Source organism: Solanum dulcamara, chromosome 7 (assembly GCF_947179165.1).
Source record: "Solanum dulcamara chromosome 7, daSolDulc1.2, whole genome shotgun sequence".
NCBI classification, from domain to species: Eukaryota; Viridiplantae; Streptophyta; class Magnoliopsida; order Solanales; family Solanaceae; genus Solanum; species Solanum dulcamara.
In genome coordinates, this window is record NC_077243.1 from 2046162 (window position 1) to 2068976 (window position 22815).

Consider the following 22815-nt stretch of genomic DNA (forward strand, 5'->3'; position numbering starts at 1 on the left):
GACACCCATTTTCTATTTGTGATCAGAAAGATAAAAAAAAAAATTATTTGCTAAACATGAGTACTGGGAGTGAGGGCAATGGGTCAGAATTACAGAAAAGGTGTGTTAAGTGACGTATACAAAACTAAAAATTGTCTATCTATTCCTAAATTAGTGGTTGTTGAAAACACCATTTCGATGACCAACAATGAATGAGTACTAATTTTATGTATTTTCCTTGCCTCAGCGGTAGCTACGATAACTTGGACTGTACATGCAACTCTCAGCATATGCTACTAAGTTCTCCGGTTGAGGTAGACGTGTGGCCAACCCTGTTGAGCGAAAAAGAAAAGGACATCAATCCTATATTTGCTAGATACATGTTGAGTGATGTTCGATTGTAGAGGAGAAAAATACCAAGTTCATATGCTTTGGCTGCCACTTTGGCAGCAATGTGAGCTGAAATCTTCCTTATGTTGGCAAATGGTGGGTATATTAGTCCCTTCTCAAAGTTCTCTTGACTTACTTCTGCTGCTAAAGCTTCCGCTGCGCACATGAAAGAATTCGGAGATAGAAATGTAAGATTTTTATGAGGATAAAGGCGCCACCTTTGTGCAAAGGTATCAAAGATTCCAATTCCAGTAAAATGTATACAGTAGCATATGCACACAAGTTATAATCGAAAGATAGAAGCATTGCCAGAGCCCAAAATTTCCATTCCCCCTCTCGGCAACAGCAAATTTAAAATAGTAGAGTAACATTTTGCAGTACTTACAGGCTGCCAGGAGCATGTCATCATGAACGCGAATTGCACCAGATATTATCAGTCCCAGACCCAAACCAGGGAAGATGTATGCATTATTTCCCTAGATAATAGAAGAGAGAACTTGAGTACCTAATGTTATATATGAAATTATAATGTATTTTAGAAAAAATGTAAAGCCATATGTTTTGACATTTCGGACCTGACCAGACACGAAGACTTTACCCTTGTACTCGACTGGAGCAAATGGACTCCCGCTAGCAAAAATGGTCCGCCCCTGTATGGAATATGGGAAAATTATAGAACTGCAAGGAAAAAAAAATAACATCTGCGAACACGAACATTGACAGAGCAATACCAACTTCACATTTAAAAAATGGACTGTCCAATAACTTACTTCACTCCATGTATAAGCCTCTTCAGCAGTACATTCAGACTGTGATGTTGGGTTGGAGAGAGCAAAAATAACTGGTTTCTGCATTACACACCATTTGGGACAATAAATTACTCTTGCTTAAGTCCTTTTCCCTAACTGAGTGGACTACAGAATGCAGCTTTTCTCCGAGAAGAATTTTAAGGAACAAGGAATAGTACCATATTTTTTTGATAAAGTTAACTATGGAATAGTACCTTATTGAAGGTTGCCATAGCTTGTACCACTTCTTTAGTAAACGTCTTCCCAGTGCCAGAAGAGCCAATCAAGACGGTAGGCTTAACTAACTGGCACACAATAATACAAGTTAAGGATGACACTGGGAGGGGGGGATAAGAAACTGGAGGAGGTGATATATTTGTACCTTCACAGCATTCAGTAGTTCTTTTACTGGCTCGTGGTCATGAGCCCAGGGCCTCTTGAAATGTTGAAGTGACTCCATACGAGACCTAACTATCAACCCCTAGAGGAAGAATGATGTGTGGATGCTTAGTATAAAAATGAGCTGCTGGAAGACCGATAGAAAGAATAAAACATCTAAAACAGACGATTTCAAATACCTTAGAATCCACCATCCAAATTTTCTTGCGCGTCTCTTCTAGAGGGGCTCCAGTCTACACAAGGAACACTAATGCATAAATCACTAGTTGCATATTTCTTTGTTATAAAGGTGGTTGAAACTTTTGACACAAGATCACTAATCAAAAGTAAAAACTAAGAGAAATTGTTTCATTCAAGGCCAAACCTGCTTTGACATCTCAAGAGCTATGAGTTCTGCTATCCCAGTACCAGCCTGCATTGTCAATAAGTGATTTAAGGGGTATAACAGAAATCCGCAGTGATAGAGAATGGAAGGGATAACTAGTATATGATCAAATCCAGCTCTTTAACTTCTAAGGCCTTAAGGGAGGAAGACATTGAGAAATTCCAAGTACAACTTTGGAGCATTCAACATTGAATAGAATCCACCGTTGGTGTTAAATATGATGAAAATCAAACTTTAATTTGCTAAATGAGCAAGGTTGTTAGCTAATATGAGGGCAAAAGCAAAAGTTGCATGTCAAAACACCATGTACCTCTCCGGCTCCCAGGAATAAAAATGTATGCTGTGCCAAGTTTCCCCCCACTAAGTTTAGTGCTGCCATGATCCCTGCAAGGACCACAGATGCAGTCCCCTGGAAGAAAGCACGGAACAGGAAGATGTCAGTAACAGAATGAGTTATCAGTCATACAAACACCACTTCTACGACAGCATTACAAGATTTGAGTCCTTATCTTACCTGAATGTCATCATTGAAAACAAGGTGGCTAGTTCCATACTTTGCAAGAAGGTCAAATGCGTTATGATTCGCAAAGTCTTCAAACTAGTGACGTATGTCATGAAGTTAGAACACGAAGTAAAGTTCAATTTACATATGTACAACTTTGTCAGAAGACAGCCAACCTGAATGAGCACTTTTTCCCCGTAAGTCTGCTTGACAGCAGACATAAATTCATCCAAGAGTTCAGCATATTCCTGAATGTGGACGAAGCATCAAGTGAAGAAAGTTAAAAACATATACAACCATCTACGAAATGTACTCTATGACCTAGCATTGTAGGAAATAAAAATTGTGAACCTGTCCTCTAGCTCTTCTTTGTCTGAGCCCAATGTAAAATTCATCTTTTAACAATTTCTCATTGTTTGTACCCACATCAATGGTTATTGGCAAGCACTGCAAAGGAAGAAAAGATGGTCAATCTACCAATTTTCTCTATCGGTTAGGTAGAGGATAAAAACAAGCAGATAAGGCTCTGCCTGACTGATAATGCTAAATTATGCTTTTGAAGTGCCATGTAGCTTGGAAACTATAAAGCGACATGTGCTCTTTGCAGGTTTCTTTGTGAAATGATGTGCAGAAAACAGTCAGATGCCACAGAGTTTCAGGCCATATGATTATTTACGTTTTGGTGGATGTAAAAATTGAATGAGTTTACCAAACTTCAATGACATACAATACTATTTGTCAAAGAAAGGCATCATGCCCATTTCTAACAACTGTTACATTTTCCCGACAGAAACTTACAGCTGACGGACGAATGCCTCCAAGAGCGGTGTATAAAGATAGTTTCCCTACTGGTATCCCCATTCCCTGTCAAGATGAATTGATTGTCATTAATATGTATTTAGAAACCTAAGAGAAATATGTGGGCAGATATGTCATACGCATGTTTTAAAACATACATTGGTGCATAGAGAAACTGGGAACATCAGCTAAACAGACAGATAATCAGTTTTCTGTTATTACTAGGAACTCACCTAAGATGATTCCAAAAAATTTAGTGTGAAGTCCATATATAACATACCTGGCAACCTAAGTCCCCAAGGCCCAATATTCGTTCTCCATCCGTTACAACAATAACTTGAATTTTCTTCTCAGGCCAATTCTTTAATACCTCAAGAATTTTGCCTCTGCAAATGACTATCACAAATCAGATCTAAATGTATTAAGAATACCCTTGGGCCACTAATTTGAAAATTATCTGTTGAATTCCAAACACATACTTTTCTTTCAAGCTGATAAAAAGACCTTGAGGTCGTCTGAAGATGCTACCATACTTCTGGCATGCTTCGCCTACTGTTGGAGTATAAACTACAGGAAGAAGCTCTTCTACGTTTTCCATAAGACTCTTGTAGAATAACCTCTCATTTCTCTCCTGCACCAAGATGCATACAACAAGAATTTTGTATTTTGAGGCCAATAAATTGAGCATAAAGATGTAGAAGGACTTGATCCAAGCAAGATCTATTTGTTTGGGACGACCTAGATGTAATCAGACGCTAATTATTATTATGCCATTGTTTGTTTAATGCTCAACTTAGTATAACTGAACAGAGAGCAACAACTAATCACAAGCATTACATAGAGATATTAAAATCATTTGTGCTACTACCTGAAGATCCATCATGGCCATGTACCTTTGCAGTGGTACATCATACTGACGCAGATTGTTCATCAACTTCTTAACCTGAGAGAAGAAGTGACGTAATGACGCAATTAAACTGAGAGCTTTCGTTTGGTCAGGAAGGCGAAGACTGGGAGAGACATAATTAAGGATATGCAACACGCAACATGGACAACCTGAAGCTCCTGATCGACAACAACAGGAGGAAGAAGACCACATAAATAGTGGGAATCCCTCTCTTTCTCGCTGAAAGCTAACCCTTTGTTGTAGTGTGGATCGCGCAACAATGAGTATCCGCTGCTCACCAAAGAACAGAATCATGTTCATAATGGATACAAATGAAGAACACTTCTCAGGTTCACCAATAATGTTCATCTCCTTATTGAACTCTTTTTTTTCTCCCTAATTTATAGAATTTATATATATCAACAGCTGACAGAGACATTTCTAATATATTGAACTCTTTTTGTCTGGTTATATAAAAAGTACTTATAAAGACACTAGAAAAAAAAACAATCAAGTGGCATTATAAAAATGAAAATAATAAGAACCGACCAGGACAAAAAATTCATTCTTTAACAGATTCTAATAATTAATGGAAGAAAAGCAACACAAATTGGAAAACCAAATTCCAAAAACCAGGGTGTGTTCAGTACGAAGGATTTCCAATTTTCTCATGTTCCATTGGTCAAATATTTTCTCTAGTAACACAAGTTAAAAGACATTACACATTGATTATGTCCTCTCCGCCCTCGGTAGGAGGATGATGGGGAATTTTAATAGAGAGCATAGAAAATATCGAAACATAATGGGAAAAAATTAATTTTTTTTAACCTAGCAACAGAGAAGGTCCAAGGAGTAATCGTTTGATCTTCAGTGGCACTATCCTCGCCGTACACATCACCGACTCCTCCAGTGACCGTGGATTTGGAATCTTTGTCCATTACTGGAGCATTTTCCCTCATCTCCTGCAAAGTATTCTCCATTAAAACACTTACATTCCGGTCTGCGGGTCTTCCATTTGAGCTCACCACCATACGAAAAGACACCCTTTTTGGGGATTGAGTCAAACATCTTGAAACCCCAGATAACGAGTTGTTCTGCAAAAACAAAAAAATCTGGTCACACAATAACATTTGCAAGACTAATCTGGAAAATGAAAAATTCGAATTCGATGGTTTAGATAGATTTAAGAAACAGAGGAGCTAACAGGAAATGGGGTTTGGGCTAAGAGTGTTATTTACCGGAAAAGTGGTTCCGTTCAATGAGAACATTGTGAGAGAAGGAGGAGAAATACAAAGTATTCTTTGAGAAGAGGAGAAAGAGAGAGAGCGTTAAATAGTTGCTCTTTCTCTCTCCTACTTGAAAAGTCTGCATACGATGGCTTCTTCTACGAAAATGCGGCAACAAGACCATGTAAAATTCGCAAGAAAAATGACAAAAATTATTCCCACGTTTGAGTAGCTTCAAAGTGACTCTTAAATAGTACCAACTCTACGCCGTTTTAATTTATTTATTTTATTTTTATTTAATTTATTTTTTAAAAAAATATTTTTTTTTCTTTTTAAAAAAATAAAAATTTAATATTAATTTTTTATTTAACATATTTAAAATCATAAAATATAAAATATTTTAATACATTCTACGTATCTTCAATTTAAAATGCAAGATTCAATCTTTTTTATATTTTGAAATTTCGTATTAAGTTAGAATTAAATAAATAAATAATAAAAAATAAAGTATATTTTTGAGCAATTTTTAATTCTTAAAGTTGGCCGAAAACAAGTATTTTTGTCGCAGCCAAATTTTTGTTATGTTTAATGGGAATTATGACCAATTTTTTTTAACATGAACTCGTATTTTGAGGCATAATTTTTAATTTTTTTGGTCTATTTACAATGTACCATGCAACTTTTTTGAGTTGCTCTCTCCTAAGAAAATTAAGAATCAACGAATTTTAAATTTGCTTTCACGAAAATAAAAAAGGTTTAAAAAGGAAACATGGGAGGCTAATGATGCTGACAAGGAGTCTTTGGGCAACAGAGATGCAAGGATATGTCAAAATGGGTGAGTTTCATTATTGTCCGTTATAATTAAGTAGTTAGGTATTTAAATATATTATAAATTATTTTTATTAAAATTTCCAATTCATTTTTTAAAAAAAAATATTCTATGCATGTCTTTAAGTGCTTATTATATAGATAAATGAATTATTTAAAATACATCACATTATTTAATTACACATTAGTTTCAATAAATCATAAATTTTTTAGGCATATTTCAATGAATGTTGACGTATATAATTAAAGAAAAAAATAAATTTTATTTGATTAATTTATTTGCATAATAAATACTTGAAAGCACAAAGAAATTATTCTAAAATATGAGCTAAAAGTATATAATATGAATATTTGATGATGTATTCAAGTGTTGAAATGTCTAAATAAAATTTAATCAGGCAAGTTTAAGGAATAAATTTAGGCTATGGAAATTGAAAGCTGGCGTGTGACGCATCTAAAGTGATTTATGGAAAGAAGCAAATTTCCAATGGTAAGATGCATGTAGCCTGTCTTTATCTTTGGAGTTTAGACCTAATACTTCACATCATTGTAAGATGCTTTGTGATATAGGTACGAATTAATATAAATTTATAATTATATAAAAAAATATTTACTATAAGTGCCTAAGAATTGTCAAGGACAACACAGTTTAAGTGGTTGAGTTGTAACTTTCACGATATAAAAATTGAATCTGCACAAAAATTAACAGTCCAATTTGTCTGAATTATAATTTTCTCTTATTGTAAGGAGAATGCTTGAAGCAGGTATTAATATATCTTTTCTTCTTGTTTTCAATTTTCTAAGTGATCATCCGATAAATCAACTCTCAAAATGCTCGGCTGGCAATTAGGACACCTCAACAATAAGGAAAAAGAAAGAATTGTGCATTTCTGTTTGGGTGTGGATTAGCAATTATAACTTCAAAATACCACTTTGTGGATGCTGATGCTTCCTGTGAACATTATGCATTACACACTCTATGAGGTACAGAAAAAATAATCTTAATTGCATATAAGCATCAATAATTTACAATTACATTTTTCCCTGTGGAAGCAGAGTTATTGCTTACATTTTTGTGCTATTCTGAGGAGAACTACACTTTGAGTTTTTTATAAGAATGAATATTCCTCAGTGCTATAGAAATAGTAATCTGCAAAACTCCTAAATACAAACACATACTAAAGATCCTAATGTAGAGGTGTATAACCCTTTTTATATCTCTTCCCATATTATACTCTTGAGGCAGGCAATATGTACAACTATCCATATTTACCTATCTAGTTTGGAAGTTCAATGTCTTAATAGCGTAAGAGTACATAAAGGCGAAAAAGACCGCAAAACCAATCAAAACCACAGCAACTGGTGCCATGAAGTCAGGATTGTATCCGAAATGATCTTTAATGTAGTTCTTAATCATAGGGTCTGGAGACACTCCTGGGACTTTGATAGTATCCTCTACATCACCATACTGTGATACAATGCAACCATAAACAGTCCATGCAACTGGACAGATCCAGTAATACCATACCCACCACTTGGGAATTCTCTGAGATTTAATGAGAAATATTAGTATCATCGTTATGTGCAAGATTATTTATATGTTTGAATGCCTGTAAAGAACATTTGACTTACCGGTCTGGGAATGAAGAAACCGGAGAAAAGATTGAAGAGAGCATAGAATGCTGCAGCAAAGATCGCTGCTACTTGGTGGTTTGGTGTGATGGAAACAGTCATCATTCCATAGTATGTCCAGTATAGGAAGGAGAAGAAGGTTACAAAAAAGAACCACAAGAATTTAGCCGCCGTCCACTCAAAGCCAACCATAGCATACACTATAAGAGTATAGTATGTTGTTTGGACGAGTATGTATGGTATTTCTGCAATTACCTGCAAGCCAAATGTATTACATCAATTACTGAGACTGAGTAAGAAAATGTCCTAAATATTAAGATATGCATGCTTAACATGAGCATATGACAACGCCTATAGATTTTAGACTAGATAAATCTATATGTTGTTACAATTCAGTTGGACGATGCTTACCTGTGCCATAGCATATGGTAATGCTGAATACATCCCAGCAGCCCTTTCTCTATAAAAGACAGTTCTTTCAACGGCTACAATTGGCTGTACAGTCGAACAATTATTGATTCCAACAAACAGTACAGCTGCATACATTGCCCCGATGACTGTCATTAGATCACTGCTACTTTGTCTGTAACACAGAAACATACAGACTTGTGGAGTTAGTAATCGATCTTTTAGATTGTCTGGTTTAAAAAATCCTGTGAAATCGATGGGTTAATTTTAAGTTAGAGATAGACCTTTTACTGCCAACGTTCCAGAAAATTGTCCCTATCATCAGTGCTGCAGCCAGACTAAAGAAGAATCTGACAAGGTTATAATCTGGACTTCTCCAGTAAGTCCACCATTGTTTCCATAAGCAGGACTTGAACTGGCCCCACGTGGGCTGGGAATATTGTGTGGTAAAGTTGAGGTCTTTGGCTCCAGGAGGAGGTGTGTTCAACTCTTTTACAAGAGCCTTATTTCGTCTGCATGAAGCGACATACATCATTAGAGTGTTTTACTTCGAATGTGCCAAAGACATTTTGTAGTTTACTCATTTTGACTTACTGATGCAAAGCTGATGATCTGTAGTATTCAGCAAAATCCATTCCTAGTCGAGTTTCTGTGGAAATTGAACTCGCCTCTAGCATCCAGGTAGCTGGATTATATTTCTCTTTAATTTTTTGAACTCCTGGAATTGCCTGCATTAGATAGTTGAATTAGTACACTTTTCTTTGACACTCATAAGCAAAAAATGAGGTGGTTCTTTAGTAATTTGAATGTATAGTCCAGCAATCAATAAGTACCTCGAAATACTCAATAATTTTCTGAGAATGTCGACCTAATGGGCCTGCATAGATTACTTGCCCTCCTCTTTTCATAAGAAGCAGCTGATGTGCAGAAGAAAACACATATTAGAGAAAGGGGGCTTACAGAGCTAAGAGACATTTTATTTTAAGACTGGATGGTGTGGAAGTTAAGAAGATCTCATATTTTACCTCATCAAATGCTTCAAATATATCGATACTTGGTTGATGTATTGTGCAGACGACAGTTCTCCCTGTGTCTACTGTGTTTCTCACAGTTCTCATAACAATAGCGGCTGCTCTTGCATCAAGACCAGAAGTCGGTTCATCCATGAATATAATTGAAGGATTTGCAACAAGCTCTACTGCAATGGTCAATCTTTTTCTTTGTTCTGTTGACAAACCAGTAACTCCTGGTAGCCCTACAATTGCATCCTTGAGATTGTCTAGCTCAACCAGATCCATTACTTCATTCACAAAAACCTGGAAAAGGTTTTCAAAGAAAAACTCAGTATTTTTCCTATAAAATTTTTATATTATTAACATAAAGAGGTGTTACCCCATACCATCTTATCTTCATTTCTGACTTCTTTAGGGAGCCGGAGGAAAGCCGAAAATAACAAAGACTCATAGATAGTTACTTGAGGTGAGTGTATATCAGTTTGTTCACAATATCCTGAAACTCTGGCAAATGTTTCTTGATTCTTTGGAAAACCGGATATTCTTACATCACCTTCAATGTAGCCTCCAGTCTTACGTCCAGCTAGAACATCCATGAGTGTAGTCTTTCCTGCGCCACTGACTCCCATCAGTGCTGTCAATACGCCCGGCCTAAATGCACCAGTCACTTCGCGAAGCAATTGAAGTCTGTCCTCTGTTACTCCTTGGTCCCTCATTTCCTGAAAAAACCATTAAGTAGGTTCTAGTTCAATCATAGAATACTCCCTGATAAGGAGATTGAGGAGCTACAATGGTAATAAATTATCACACCAATTAGGAGAAAATGAGTGGAAGTATAAAAATCTTACAGGTGGCATGTCAACAAAGTAGCTCACATCCTCGAAGGACATTGCCAGAGGGGTAAATGGCAGAATCATTCCTTTCTTTGCTGCGACACCATTTGCAGCCTCAAGATTTGCATCTTCATTTCTATGGAGGCCAGTAGAGCTGGTACGACTGCTCATTCGTCGGATTTCCATTTCTCCTGCAAAAGAATAATTTTATTGTAAGCATTGCTTGTGTTTCCTAAACATATTCTGTAATTGATGGGCTAAAGATCATACTTGTTTTGTTTCCATCTGCTGCAGATAAGGATCGAGGGAGATCATCTCTCTTCGACCTATTGACTCTAAGTCTAGGTGGGTCCCTGCTTTCTTCTTGATCAGCTTCCATATCCCTGGCCTGCTCTTTGGATAGTATAGCTTGTGGCTTGTTTAGAGCTGATCGGGTGACAAAAGATCTAATAAGTTTAGATAATGCACAGAATAGTAAATCCCATTATACATTTTGAGGAGTGAGTACTTACGGCTGAGATACATAAGAACAAAGGTGAAAAGAACATTGAAGAGAATTGTGAACCCCAGAAGAGCAGCAGCACCAATCCAAAACCATCTTTTTTCAGGAAAAACGTCAAAGTTATTCATCACTTTCACACCCAATCTAGTAATTCCATCTGAGGCCTGTGAATGGATTATATATGGTTATGAACTTCGATAAATCACATTGTTTCTTTCTGGAGTAGTGTCATGTTTCACTTGATAATATGGTCAAGAGAGGCAAAGGCCAAGCAGAAGGTAGAAGCGAACTTACAGGTCTGTTCATCCACCTTGGAGAAAACATTTCATTCACAGTGAAGGCGTTGAACCCGTAGGAAAGAGGTGAAACCCAAAAGCCCCATCGCCACCAGTCTGGAATTGAACCTGTTACAATTAAGCCAGCACTTAGTCAGTGATTGAAACTTGTGAACAGTCCCTCGAAAAGAATCAAGCATTTCTATTGCTATATTCTGGCTGTAGTTTTTTTAATTGGTATCAAATAAAAAACAAATGGTATTATCTTCTACATGTAAATGTTGTTGAACTAACCTCTAGGCAGGATGAAACCACCCAATAGGAACACAAGAAGGAGCGTGAGTGCTCCACCAGTATTTGCAATAATCATAGTCCTACAAACTCCTGCAGTGAGCCTAAACAATCCAGCAGCCATTTGTTGGATCAGAAAAACCAACAGTGATTGCTTGAAGAACCTGAGCAAGGGAGAATAGTAGTAAAATTAAATTCAATACTCAGCCAAGGTAGGAAAATATCTCTTTTCAATCTACCAAAGCATTCAACTTTGCAGTATCATTTGCTTTGGCTAGTCCTTTAAGATCAGTTGTATTCTGACTTCTTTTTTTCTGAGATTCAATTATACAGGTAGAAATGTACTATGAAATGATTTTCGAGTTACCTGCTAGCTTCGGGGGCAAAACCAATAGTATAATATGTCATGACCATCCATACAATAGTCTCAAGCACAGAAATTGGAACCTTTAGGAGCACAGTTGGTAATGTGAAAGCCCAAGGTGGATGGAAAAGAAGGTCCCTATGCTTGTAGAAAACAGGAAGCCTTTGTATGATGAGTGAGAGCTCAGAGAAACCATTGAACATATTGATGACCATTCCAAATAGGAGGGCACCAACGTAGATAGCACCGTCATCTTCAGTATCTTGGTGCATTTTGGTCCTCAAGAACACGGTTGATCCAATGAGTGCAACGATAACTATTTGAACGGTCTTGAAAATGTAAACAAAAGAGTTTCTCTTGATCAAAAGCCATTCTTTGTCAAAGTTTGTCTTTAGAAGCTCTAGTGTAGGAACAGTGTACTTGTTGAATATTAAAGCAGCTGGGTGACTTCTTGTTTTGTCATAAGGAACTGAGAGCTCATTTTCTATACGTAAGCCAACATGGAAGCGCTTGAATCTCTTTGCAAATTCAGTTACCGAAATGTACTGGTATGGCTTGTTTCTATTTACCCAGTACTGCTCTTGGTCCTTTCTTGATGTAACCTACTCAACACAAATTACATGTTTAGATTATGTTGCACATACCAAATGTAATTCAACTTATGTACAGGTTGTTATGTTTTATTTTTCAGGTTAACAATTCATGTTATTATGAGCCATGTTGCTCAAACCCATGTGGCATAATCCAGAAAAACATAACTTTTTGAGACACAGCCAAAATCATTTTTTGGACATTAGTTTTAAAGGTCCATTTGATGATTACCTCTTGCAAGAAGTCAGCAGTACCCTTTCTTTCTGGACATTTAAAACCGCAGGTTTCAAAGAATTCGAGTACATGTTCACGTGGGCCCTGATAAACAATCTGGCCTTCAGATAAGAGAATAATATCGTCGAACAGGTCAAATGTCTCTGGAGCAGGCTGGAGGAGAGACATCAAGATGGTGGCCTCTGTAAGATGTACAATCTGCTGTAAACATTTCACTATCTGAAATGTGGTGGAACTGTCCAGTCCAGTAGATATCTCGTCCATAAATAGTGTTTTTGTTGGCCCAACAATCATCTCCCCTGCATCAAGCCCAATATTATTAGCCCATAACTAATAGACTAGTGGTTTTCTTCAGACGACCACTTTTTTGTTTTTTTTGGGAAAATCAAGTTTCCGTATATATAAATCTTGTTATTGATATTAAAAATGATATTATTTCTATTGTGATTTGATGTCTAGCATTTTTTTAAAAAGATCTGTGAAGAAATATTTAAAAAGAAAAATGCTTTTTTTTACATACTAAAAGAAAAACATTCGACCGTACCAAGTAGCCTTAGATTCTTTTCTTTGGTTATAGAATGCTACGATTCTTTTAAATTATTTTTCTTATTAAACACGTTGTATTAGCATATATCACTTTGAGGCGACGCGTAGGGCAATAACTTAGGTTTTAAGGAGAGACAGAGTCTTAATTATTTCTTCCTTTCGTTTCAATTGTAGTTTTAGCGTTTTCTCACGTCCATTAAAAAATAATAGATATAAAATATAATTAACTAATATATCCCTGCTTATTAGAATCTTTTAAAAAAATGAGCAGTATTATAAAAAGAATACTTCTTTAGCACTAAGGTATAGTTGAAATTAGTGTTGAATTTTAAAGGAACAATTCTTTTAAGCTAAATTGAGTGTTAGAATGAAATTGTTGGAGTAATACACTAGTTATTTTAGAAGATATATAGTCAAATGAAGTTAGGTGCATTGTAGCCATTTTGGTGGTCGCCCAACAAGAAATTAAAGTGCGTTAAAACTATGAAGTAGCGCAGAGTTATGTTAGAGGTGTGGTTGGTAGCTTTACTCCTTTGAAATTATTAAGTCAACAGAAGCACTATTTGGTTAAATTACTCCTTTAGAAAAATGAGAATTCTTTTTCATTAGAAAGTTCATTATTTATTTTAGTTTGTTATTGCAAAATATTTAAAATTTAAAAATCATGAAAGGACATGTATTTAAACAAAATATATAACTGTCTGCATTCATAATTTACCATGTTATAAATATTTATTACGTGTTTGTTTATTTGTTATTGCAGATGATTTAACCTGCTAATGGAGTTTAGAATTTCACCTGTAGTGACACGCTTCTTCTGGCCACCAGAAATGCCACGTATCATTTCATCCCCAACAATTGTGTCCCGACACACATCAAGTCCCAAAATCTGCACATTTTTCCTTTTAGTTCACCAAGAAATCCAACTGCAATTCTCTATTAAGTTCAGCAACTAAATATTGTGTTTGTTTACCTAACAAAATTTCTATATACTACACAAATAATAAGTTCTAAAATCAATAAATCAAAGAGGTCAAAGGGATCTGTTTTATGTAGACTTAAAATCTGAACAAAAGAGTTGGTGAGTGGAGAAATTTGACCCAAATTAAAACAGAAAATGATAGTAAAATTTAAAGAAAAAGGTGGGGGATGAGAAGAAACAGGAAAGTGGTTAGTTCACATCAATACCTAATATTTTCAAAAGTCAATTACAAGTGTACTTTTTTAAATTGCATAATGAAACACAAGGAAATTAAGAAGTGGTAGGGTCTCAGTCTCACTTACCCTGAGTGTGTAATCAGTGATAAGGCTGTTTTCAAGTCCCTCCACAGCAGTTGCCTAAATTAAACATTAAAAGGAACATCACAATGTTAGTATATTGTTGTCATTATGATATCTATATATGTAACAAAAAGTAAATAATAAAATGCAGTTTATTAAAACATGAAAAATGTATCATAGTTACTAAGTGGATAATAAGAGGTTAATTACCTTCATGAAAAGATCGATTTCAGCCTCCGGGAAGATTCCAGCATCCCTTTCTCTCCTTGCAAGCTCCGTTAGAAGTTCTACGTATTCAGTATATTATAAGTAATTATAAAAGAATTAAGCGATTAGCGAGGTTTAATTGAGGAGTGAAAATTAAAGTACCATAACGAGAGCCAACTCCTTGACATCTAGCAGAGAAATCAAGAGTTTCTTTAACAGTCATTTCAGCAACATGAACATCATTTTGACTAATGTATGCCGATGTTTTTTGGGGTACAAATTCCTTTAGCCCGTGCCCATTGTATGTGATTTCTCCTCTAACCTGTTCCATGATTTTCATATTATTAACAATGCTCGTGTAATGTTACACTTTGGGTACGTTATCGTAGTTGTTGTAACATGTGAATTAATATGATAAGTGTAAACCGACCTTTAAGCTAGGGTCTAATTTTCCAGCCAAAGCCAACAGAAGGGTCGTTTTCCCAGAAGATGGTGGACCTAATAGAAGGGTCATCCTGTGTATACAAAATGTAAGCATTGGATATGCAAATCAAATTTTATTATTTTTATTTGGAATGAACTGGAATTTTCATTATTATGTAAGAAGAGTAACGAAATAATAGTAGTAATTAATTATAATTACCTAGAGGGCTTGATTATTCCAGAAGCATCTTTAAGGATAGTAAGTTTAGTTTTCTCTGCTAAATTAATTCCAACACAACTCAAAGCTGACTCGGCAATGTTTCTAGCAGCATTTGGCAGCGAGGGAAGAGCTCTGTCGCCGATATAGCAATCAGCCTCTATTGTTAAATGTTCGTAACGAACTTCTACTGTAGGAAGGGTAATCCCAACTCTGCAACCACACAATATAAAATAAATTATCTGAGATTAATTAAAATATAATAAAATAGATGATACTTTATCGATGGATGTAAGTTAATTTTATGTTGTAATATACGTGGACCTGTTCTAAATTAGTTCATAAAGTAGTGAACGAAGTTTTTTGGTTTCGATTGTTTGTCACATAATATACGTAGGGTGGAGAGAACGTTTTGGGCATTAAATAGTTTTGACTTTTGCAATGGATTTATGTGATTAACTTTATTTTTTTTTAAATGGTTTAATTCTTACATGTCTTATTTGATTCCTAAAATGAAAGCTGCACGACAACGTCGACCGTTTCTACTTAACTTTTCCTTTGCTTTCGCTAAACTCTTTTTTATAATAAGGTGAAACTTCAGATTATAGTTAATCAGCTAAGCTATTAAATTCTAGAGATAAAATCGAACTACTGTAATTTAACATGCAACAATTATGTACGTCTCTAATAAGCAAATTACAACATCTTATAATCTAATAATTAGATATGCAAAAAAATTAAAAAATGCATTTTTGTTAGTGGATAGAGCGGTTCAACCACACTGTTTTGGATTTGTTAAGTCATAAATTACAGTAAGCATTTTGGCTTTACATGAGTTAGAAAAATAAAAATAAAAAGAAGTGTTTGGTAGGAGCAAGTTGCATATTGTAAATTTGTGCATGATGCAAAGAGCACATGTATATGATTTGAAATGGTGTTCACGATAAGATATTGAAGAATAATTGTGTACATGGATTGGTCGTTGGATATTTGACCCATTCTTATAATAATTACACCTAAGACACTTCAATGACAAAGATGTTTACACCAACTCATCCCACCCACATAAGCAATACTAAAACTTCTTTTTTACCCAAAATAAAATAAACATAACAATGTCACTCTCTTGCTACAGCTCTACAATTACAACGATGATCCCTACACCAACATAGTTACACGCAATGAAGGGGTTTAATCGTACAAAAATTATGCTGTATATTTATAAATTTTTGAATCTCCAAGAAAACGGTCGACGTTGTCGTGCAGCTTTTATTTGTTCCATAAACTTGATATAATTTTATCTCATCTTGGGATTGGAATGAATCAGTCCACAAATTCTAATTCAAAAATTATAATTCTGGAATAATTTAGTCCACGAAGCAGAGGACCCTTTAGTATAGTGAGAAACGTTATCAAAAATTATACTAACTATTAGATCATATGTTTGATTTCCAAAAGTATGAATTCATTATAAGAATTTCTGTCTCTCTCTGCAAGTAAAATTTCAAGTTCAGTAATAGAGAATAAACTTACTTGTCAATTCGATTTCTGAACTTTCTGAGGAACTTTTCATTATCTTCTTCAGCAACTCTGAAAAATCGATCAATAAACTCTTGACGTTCATTCATACCCAGATTCCGAACATCAACCTCCTTATGAACAACTTTTTTATTCCCTTGATTCTCACTCTCGGCGAACGATTTAAGCACCGTCTTTCTCAATCGATCGTAAGTCGGCAATTTCTCTAACGCTGCCCACGTGAGTGCTTCTTCATCTTCTTCTCCACGAGTACTTCTTCTGCTCGGCATTGGATTGAACACATCTTCTACAATCCAACTTGCTCTGCTTCTGCTCCTACTCATCGTTCTGCTCAAACTACTCCTACTACTCCCAAGCCTCCTCGGTCCCCCATTTACTTCCATTTTCCCTAAAATCTCTTCCTCCTGTATGCCGATTTTACCAGTAATTTAAAGGAGAAATTAACAATTAGAATGCACAAAAACAGAGCAGAGAAACGATGTTTTTCATACGGAAATGAATTCCGAGCTCGGATTTTCTGTTTTAATTAATGGAAATTTGTGTTTGATTATTTGCAACTAGTTTTTTGTAACAGAAAGAATCTCACGCTCTTCTGGTTGTGAAGAGGGAGTTTGGAGAATGGGCGTATGAGTCCGTTATCTAAGAAAAGTTTGTGGATATTTATATTTCAAAAATAGGAGGATAGGTGACAAAAGTTGGGTGATAGATACTTTATTATTATTGTATTTTATTTTATTTTTATTTTCATATTTTGTTTCTCCATTTCTTATTTTACTAATTATGTCTTTCCTCTGGCTAGTCTTGAAAATATACGTAGATTATACGGGAGGATTAAATGGGTGAGTTTGTTTGAATTTGAACAAGTTAAAATAAACAGGTTAAAATTACTTGTGATAAAATTTAAATCATAAAATTCGCCCAATTTTTAATATTTAATATATGTTGGTGAGCTATTTTATGTCAAATTTTAATTCACGTTATATTACCATCAAAAATTCCAATAAAGAAAAAAAAATACTATTTGAGCTATAAGATACCAAAAAATTAAAGAAATTAAATATGGGGTTCGCCAAATTTTAAGTCATGTCATAATGGCAAAAATTTTAATTTTTTCTAAAGTCATGTTATTTTTTCCAAATTCAAATCTCAATCCATATAACTCACTTTATAATTAAAATTTGGGAAAGAGAGATGACACGTCTTTTTCACATTAGTTTAATTATTCACAAATATCTAGTTTGTCATAACTATAATCGTAAACTATTGATAATTACAAAGAGAAAAAAAACATTTAAACTAAAAATATGTTACGTTTAAAATGACAATCCGCCAACCCTTAATTAGGTAATATCTAAAAATATGACGCTTTCTTTCATGATTCATATTTTATAGAATATATTTAATGGATGTCAACTTGGTGGTCTTATAATTATAATTATTATTATTATTATTATTAGAATACAGTACAACTATTAATTTTAAAGAGCTAAATTGCCCTATATATTGAATTCAAACATGAAGGCTTCGTCCACTTGCAAAACGATGCTTCACTAGACTGGGCTTTGGGTTGGTGATGGTCAACATATATAATTCTAAACCTTCTTCCTGGTAATTACGTAATAGTAATTCCATGTCACGATTCTACTAAATTAACATTATATTGGCTAGTCCAATTCTTGTTTTTTTACGTGCATGCATGACGCATGTTTGTAATTATTTGCATGCTTGTACTGTTTTTATTTTTCCAAGTATACAAAATATTGGGATGGATCTAAAGATTTGGTTACGGGTTCATGTGAACTCAATAATTTTGTTCAAATATTGTATAAGGTAAGTTATTAAATACAAATTTATGTGAACTCAATAACTTTATTCAAATATTGTATAAAGTAATTAAGTTATTAAATACAAGTTCATATGAACTCAGTAACTTTATTCAAATGTTGTATAAAGTAAGTTATTAAATACGGGTTCATGTGAACATAATAACTCTATTCAAATGTTGTATTAAGTAAGCAATTAAATACGGGTTCACGTGAACTCAGTAACTCAATTCAATTGGTGTATAAAGTAAGCTATTAAATACGGATTATGTGAATTCAGTAGCTTTGTTCAAATATTGTATAAAATAAGCTATTAAATACGGGTTCATGTGAACTCAGTAACTTTGTTCAAATGTTGTATAAAGTAAGCTGTTAAATACGAGTTCATATGATTCAGTAATTTTATTCAAATGTTGTAGAAGTAAGCTATTAAATTTTTAATTGTGAACTATTTATATATTATTATTATTATTATTATTAATTTGAGGTCCTTGTAAAAATTGATAAATTTAAATAATTAAAAAAGGACAAGATACAGTATGCATGCGGTTTTCCAATTCAAATATTAAATTCAGTTGAATAAAATATAGAAAGAAAAAAAACATTAAATAACATATTGTGAATTACTAACTTGTTTAGTTTAGAAAGAAAAGGATGACTTGTTCTTTACGAAGGTTTAACCACGGGAACACACTAATATTTTCTTCCAGAATTTATCAAATCATCATTAATATTTATCAGGAAATTTACTTGTAATTGCTTAATAATGACATATCAGTAAAGCTTAAAACTATTTTTAATGCATATGGATGAACGGGTGGGGTGGAAAATACTTGACTAAATATATGGAGATTAGAGGAACCGTACCACATGGTTAAGTAATTTGGGGAACCCATGCACCAAGTCAGCAATCCTAATCTAATTTCCAGTAATGCAATATTGACTGCTTCAAGAAAGAAAAGATTGATGTTATTCGGTAATTAATCATCAAATTAAATTATTTAAATGATAGAATGATTTGACAGAGCAAGTTGCTTAAACATATATTAATTACCCACGTCAAATGGTATTTTGGCTAAAGCATGCTAACCTAAAACCAGGAAACTTCTAAATATCATTTATAACTAGTCGGATTATCAATTGGACCAGTAATTCTTTTTATGAAAATTCAATCCATCAAGCTTAAAGCAGGATTCAAAATTTTAGGAAGCGATCAGATGGAAAGTAATTGGGCTAGATACTGCTGATATGAAGTGATTTATATATATTGGCTTGAACCGACTGGATGATACGTGACGTGATATACCTAATCATTTAGTCAACAAGATACACGTAAGTCGACATCACTTTATAATGGTAAGCCTAGGGCGATGAACATGATTCAAGAGTGTCTATACAAATATATATATAATTCCTCATTAATATTACAGCTAGTATTATTCTAAACATGAAAAAACACTTTGCATCTATTAACGATAATTAGATTTGGCTAAAGAAAGCTTATTCGTTCTGTGAGAATTCCTGGCAATCGATGACACAAGTTATAATTGCTGCAGATTCGAGTCTAATAAAAAAAGAAGGCATAAGTCTCCTGACTAGTAATTAATCAATTGAATTAAATACTATATATATAAACCATACATTCACGTTGCATTAGTTTGGCGACTGGGTGAGTGCATTCTCCTTCCACAACCACCATATGATGACATGCAAACTGCCAATTTAACGTTTGATAAAATAATATCTATAGAAAGTTCTTGTTGTATCTTCAATTGTTATTTGATCTGAGGGAATTATAATACAAAGTTTGGGTAGATAAAAAGTTGAATGAACAAAACACAACAACATACTTAGTATAATCTCACAAAGTGAGGTCTGAAAAGGATAAATTAAACTCATTCCTTATCCTTAATCTTGGAGCTGAGATAGAGAAGATGTTTTCGATAAATTCTCGACTTAAAATAAATGCAGTTTGGAGAAAGAAATAACAATAATAAAAAAATCATGACAAAATACTATATAAAACATTATAAAACATAGAATATATAAGCGTCAAAATTCTAATATACAACTTATAACTAAATAATGAAATAAAATTAAAAGATGCATTCAAAACTACCTACTTTGGTCTTAACTGTCACATTAATTTATTGGTGATTACCTTTTGGAAACACCTATCTTTCACATTAACTTAAATTTTCCATATATAATAGGGAGATTATAAAAAGTTAAAAAGGCGGAGAAAATAATTGCTTCAAAATGTTCCGTGTATTTTAATATCTCAATGAATAATTTAATAGAATTTTAATAATTTAAAGGTAAGTTTGCGTACAATAGACCCTTGTGGTCAGACCCTTCCCCGGACCCTGCGCATAGCGGGAGCCTTAGTGCACCGGGCTGCCCTTTTAATTGATTGACTATCTTAATTTTTATTTTGCCATTGAGGATTTAGTACTTTCCCCCTTGTAATTCCTTCGCCCGACCCATTTCATTTTCCCCTACCCTCAATTTTTGAAATAAAAAATAAGGGAACCAAATAAGGAAGAAAAAAAAAACATTTCAATGATTTATAAATGAGTTACTAATTTACTACAAGATAGTACATTCTAGAAGATAAAAGCCTAACTAATTAATACAGAAAGATCTAATAAGATCCCACAACACTTTGGGCACCAAATTTTCATAGACTATCTCTTAATTATTTTATTTTTATTTCTTAAAAATTGAGCTTAATCCTATATGATACCGATAAGGTATTAGGAGTATCACAGAGAATTAAGCTCAATCCTATATGATACAGATATGATCTTAATATACCGATGAAGTATCACATAGGATTAATTCAAATTAGTAGAAAAATATATTCTTTATGATACTCCGTCGATATATTGATACTATATCGGTATTATATAGGAGTGAACTTAATTCTCTGTGCTATTCCGTCGGTATATTGATACCCTATCGATATCATATAGGTGGGCGCTGATGTCAGCCTAACGTCAGTGCATGAATTTTAAATTCAATTTATGTCATTTTAAAATAAAAATGGGGTATGAAGGTAATGGGGAATTTAATGATAAATATTTTCCCTCTTTTGGAGTACAAGTGTTCTTTTCCCAAAAAGAAAATTTGTACACCTCATTTACACTTTGTTTGGATGGCTGTTACGCATTGTTTCATAATGTATCGTATTGTATTGTATCGTACTGTATTGTTTAAATGAATATGGTGTTTGGATAGATTGTACCGTTCTTCGTCGTTACATAATGTCACACATCCATGATTCGAATGATAAAACTTACAAGAAAAATAGGGTATATGATAGTGTTACTATGAAAAGGTAGGATAAAAAATAAAATATAATTATTAAATAATAAATCAAGACAAAATGAAAAGAAAATATTAAGGTAACGTTGCGAACACACCAAATCGGACGTTACTTTTCTTTTCGCCATTACCTGACGATGAATTTAAATAATACAATAGAATTTAAATAACAATCAAAATAAATATTGTATTTAAACTAACAATACAATACAACAGGTAACAACCATCTAAACAAGGTGTAAAGCAATTTTACTATTCTTCTTTTGCCCTTTTCATCTTCATTTTCTTCTTAAATTTTCTGAAGCGGTTTGAAGAGAGAGGCAAAAAATTCTTCAAATTAGAGGGATCAAATTAATCAATTTGTTATTGGAGATAATAAAAAAATATGCTAAAATTATAAAAAGAAGGAAGAGGGGTCTCGTTACAAACAATGTTCATAAAATTATAATTGATGTTTCCGGAACTTTTAAAAAGAAATAACTTTGGTTTTTTAAACTTTGGATACGTGAATGGGGTGATGTGTCAAGCTCTCTATGTGCACATGCTGACACACTTAAATTAAGGGGAATTTTCATCGTATAATAACTCAAAAATATTTTAATTATAATTCGTAGCTATACTTCGCTAATTATAATTTATAGTCATAGTTATAACAGTATTTATATAATTCACAAAGTGTTTGTATACGTTTGTATAATTCATTATATAATTTACAGTTTTTTATAACATTTATACATTTCACTATACAATTCATACACAACGTTTGTTAATTCTCTATACAATTTGTAGTGTTTATATATTTTGCTATACAATTCGATTCGCGCACAATGTTTATATAATTTGCGCGAATTATACAAAACTCAACTGTATAATCACGCAAATTATACAAAACTCAAACTGTAATTACATCCACATGTTTGCCGCGAGTCATAATTAATTCAAATTATAACTATATTAATTAATTAGCTAGTACATATTTTCTTATCCGCATAATTTTCCCTTAAATTAATGCATAAAGGAAAATTTATCTTTTATGTATAATTTTAGCTATTATAGGTAAAATTTAACGAGTTGAGTGAGAATATGTAGACTTGATGATCCAACAATTTAGGTCAGTAATTATCTCAT

The 22815-nt window shown here is 33.7% G+C and overlaps 2 protein-coding genes across 2 annotated transcripts; both read right to left on the reverse strand.

Moving 5' to 3' along the window:
- Positions 1–43: 43 nt before the first annotated feature.
- On the reverse strand, positions 44–5525 carry LOC129896571 (NADP-dependent malic enzyme, chloroplastic). Its single transcript, XM_055972508.1, has 20 exons — positions 5366–5525; positions 4956–5221; positions 4298–4418; positions 4110–4184; positions 3721–3872; positions 3522–3627; positions 3242–3307; positions 2795–2890; positions 2620–2691; positions 2456–2539; positions 2252–2350; positions 1921–1968; positions 1736–1789; positions 1540–1638; positions 1373–1462; positions 1140–1217; positions 945–1019; positions 755–845; positions 397–525; positions 44–311 (listed from the first exon to the last, which is right to left on the reverse strand). The coding sequence occupies exons 1-20, from the start codon at positions 5393–5395 to the stop codon at positions 223–225; spliced, it is 1920 nt and encodes a 639-aa protein (XP_055828483.1). The 5' UTR covers positions 5396–5525; the 3' UTR covers positions 44–222.
- A 1641-nt stretch (positions 5526–7166) lies between these two features.
- LOC129893770 (ABC transporter G family member 35-like) lies at positions 7167–17169 on the reverse strand. Its single transcript, XM_055969152.1, has 22 exons — positions 16532–17169; positions 15002–15211; positions 14789–14873; positions 14521–14680; positions 14362–14438; positions 14155–14208; positions 13669–13759; positions 12322–12623; positions 11503–12101; positions 11139–11299; positions 10864–10973; positions 10580–10733; positions 10338–10493; positions 10083–10258; positions 9621–9953; positions 9247–9537; positions 9055–9138; positions 8816–8949; positions 8506–8733; positions 8225–8396; positions 7814–8068; positions 7167–7727 (listed from the first exon to the last, which is right to left on the reverse strand). The coding sequence occupies exons 1-22, from the start codon at positions 16918–16920 to the stop codon at positions 7455–7457; spliced, it is 4494 nt and encodes a 1497-aa protein (XP_055825127.1). The 5' UTR covers positions 16921–17169; the 3' UTR covers positions 7167–7454.
- Between the last annotated feature and the right edge of the window lie 5646 nt (positions 17170–22815).

Excerpts from the sequence above, each read along its gene's own strand:
- LOC129896571 (XM_055972508.1), bottom strand. The coding sequence starts at position 5,395 with ATGTTCTCATTGAACGGAACCACTTTTCCG. Across the intron at positions 526-754 it reads TGACATGCTCCTGGCAGCCT|CGGAAGCTTTAGCAGCAGAA; the intron begins GTAAGTACTGCA and ends TCATGTGCGCAG. Across the intron at positions 312-396 it reads AGCCAAAGCATATGAACTTG|GGTTGGCCACACGTCTACCT; the intron begins GTATTTTTCTCC and ends TTCGCTCAACAG.
- LOC129893770 (XM_055969152.1), bottom strand. The coding sequence starts at position 16,920 with ATGGAAGTAAATGGGGGACCGAGGAGGCTTGGGAGTAGTAGGAGTAGT. Across the intron at positions 14,681-14,788 it reads AATTAGACCCTAGCTTAAAG|GTTAGAGGAGAAATCACATA; the intron begins GTCGGTTTACAC and ends ATCATGGAACAG. Across the intron at positions 9,538-9,620 it reads TCAGAAATGAAGATAAGATG|GTTTTTGTGAATGAAGTAAT; the intron begins GTATGGGGTAAC and ends AACCTTTTCCAG.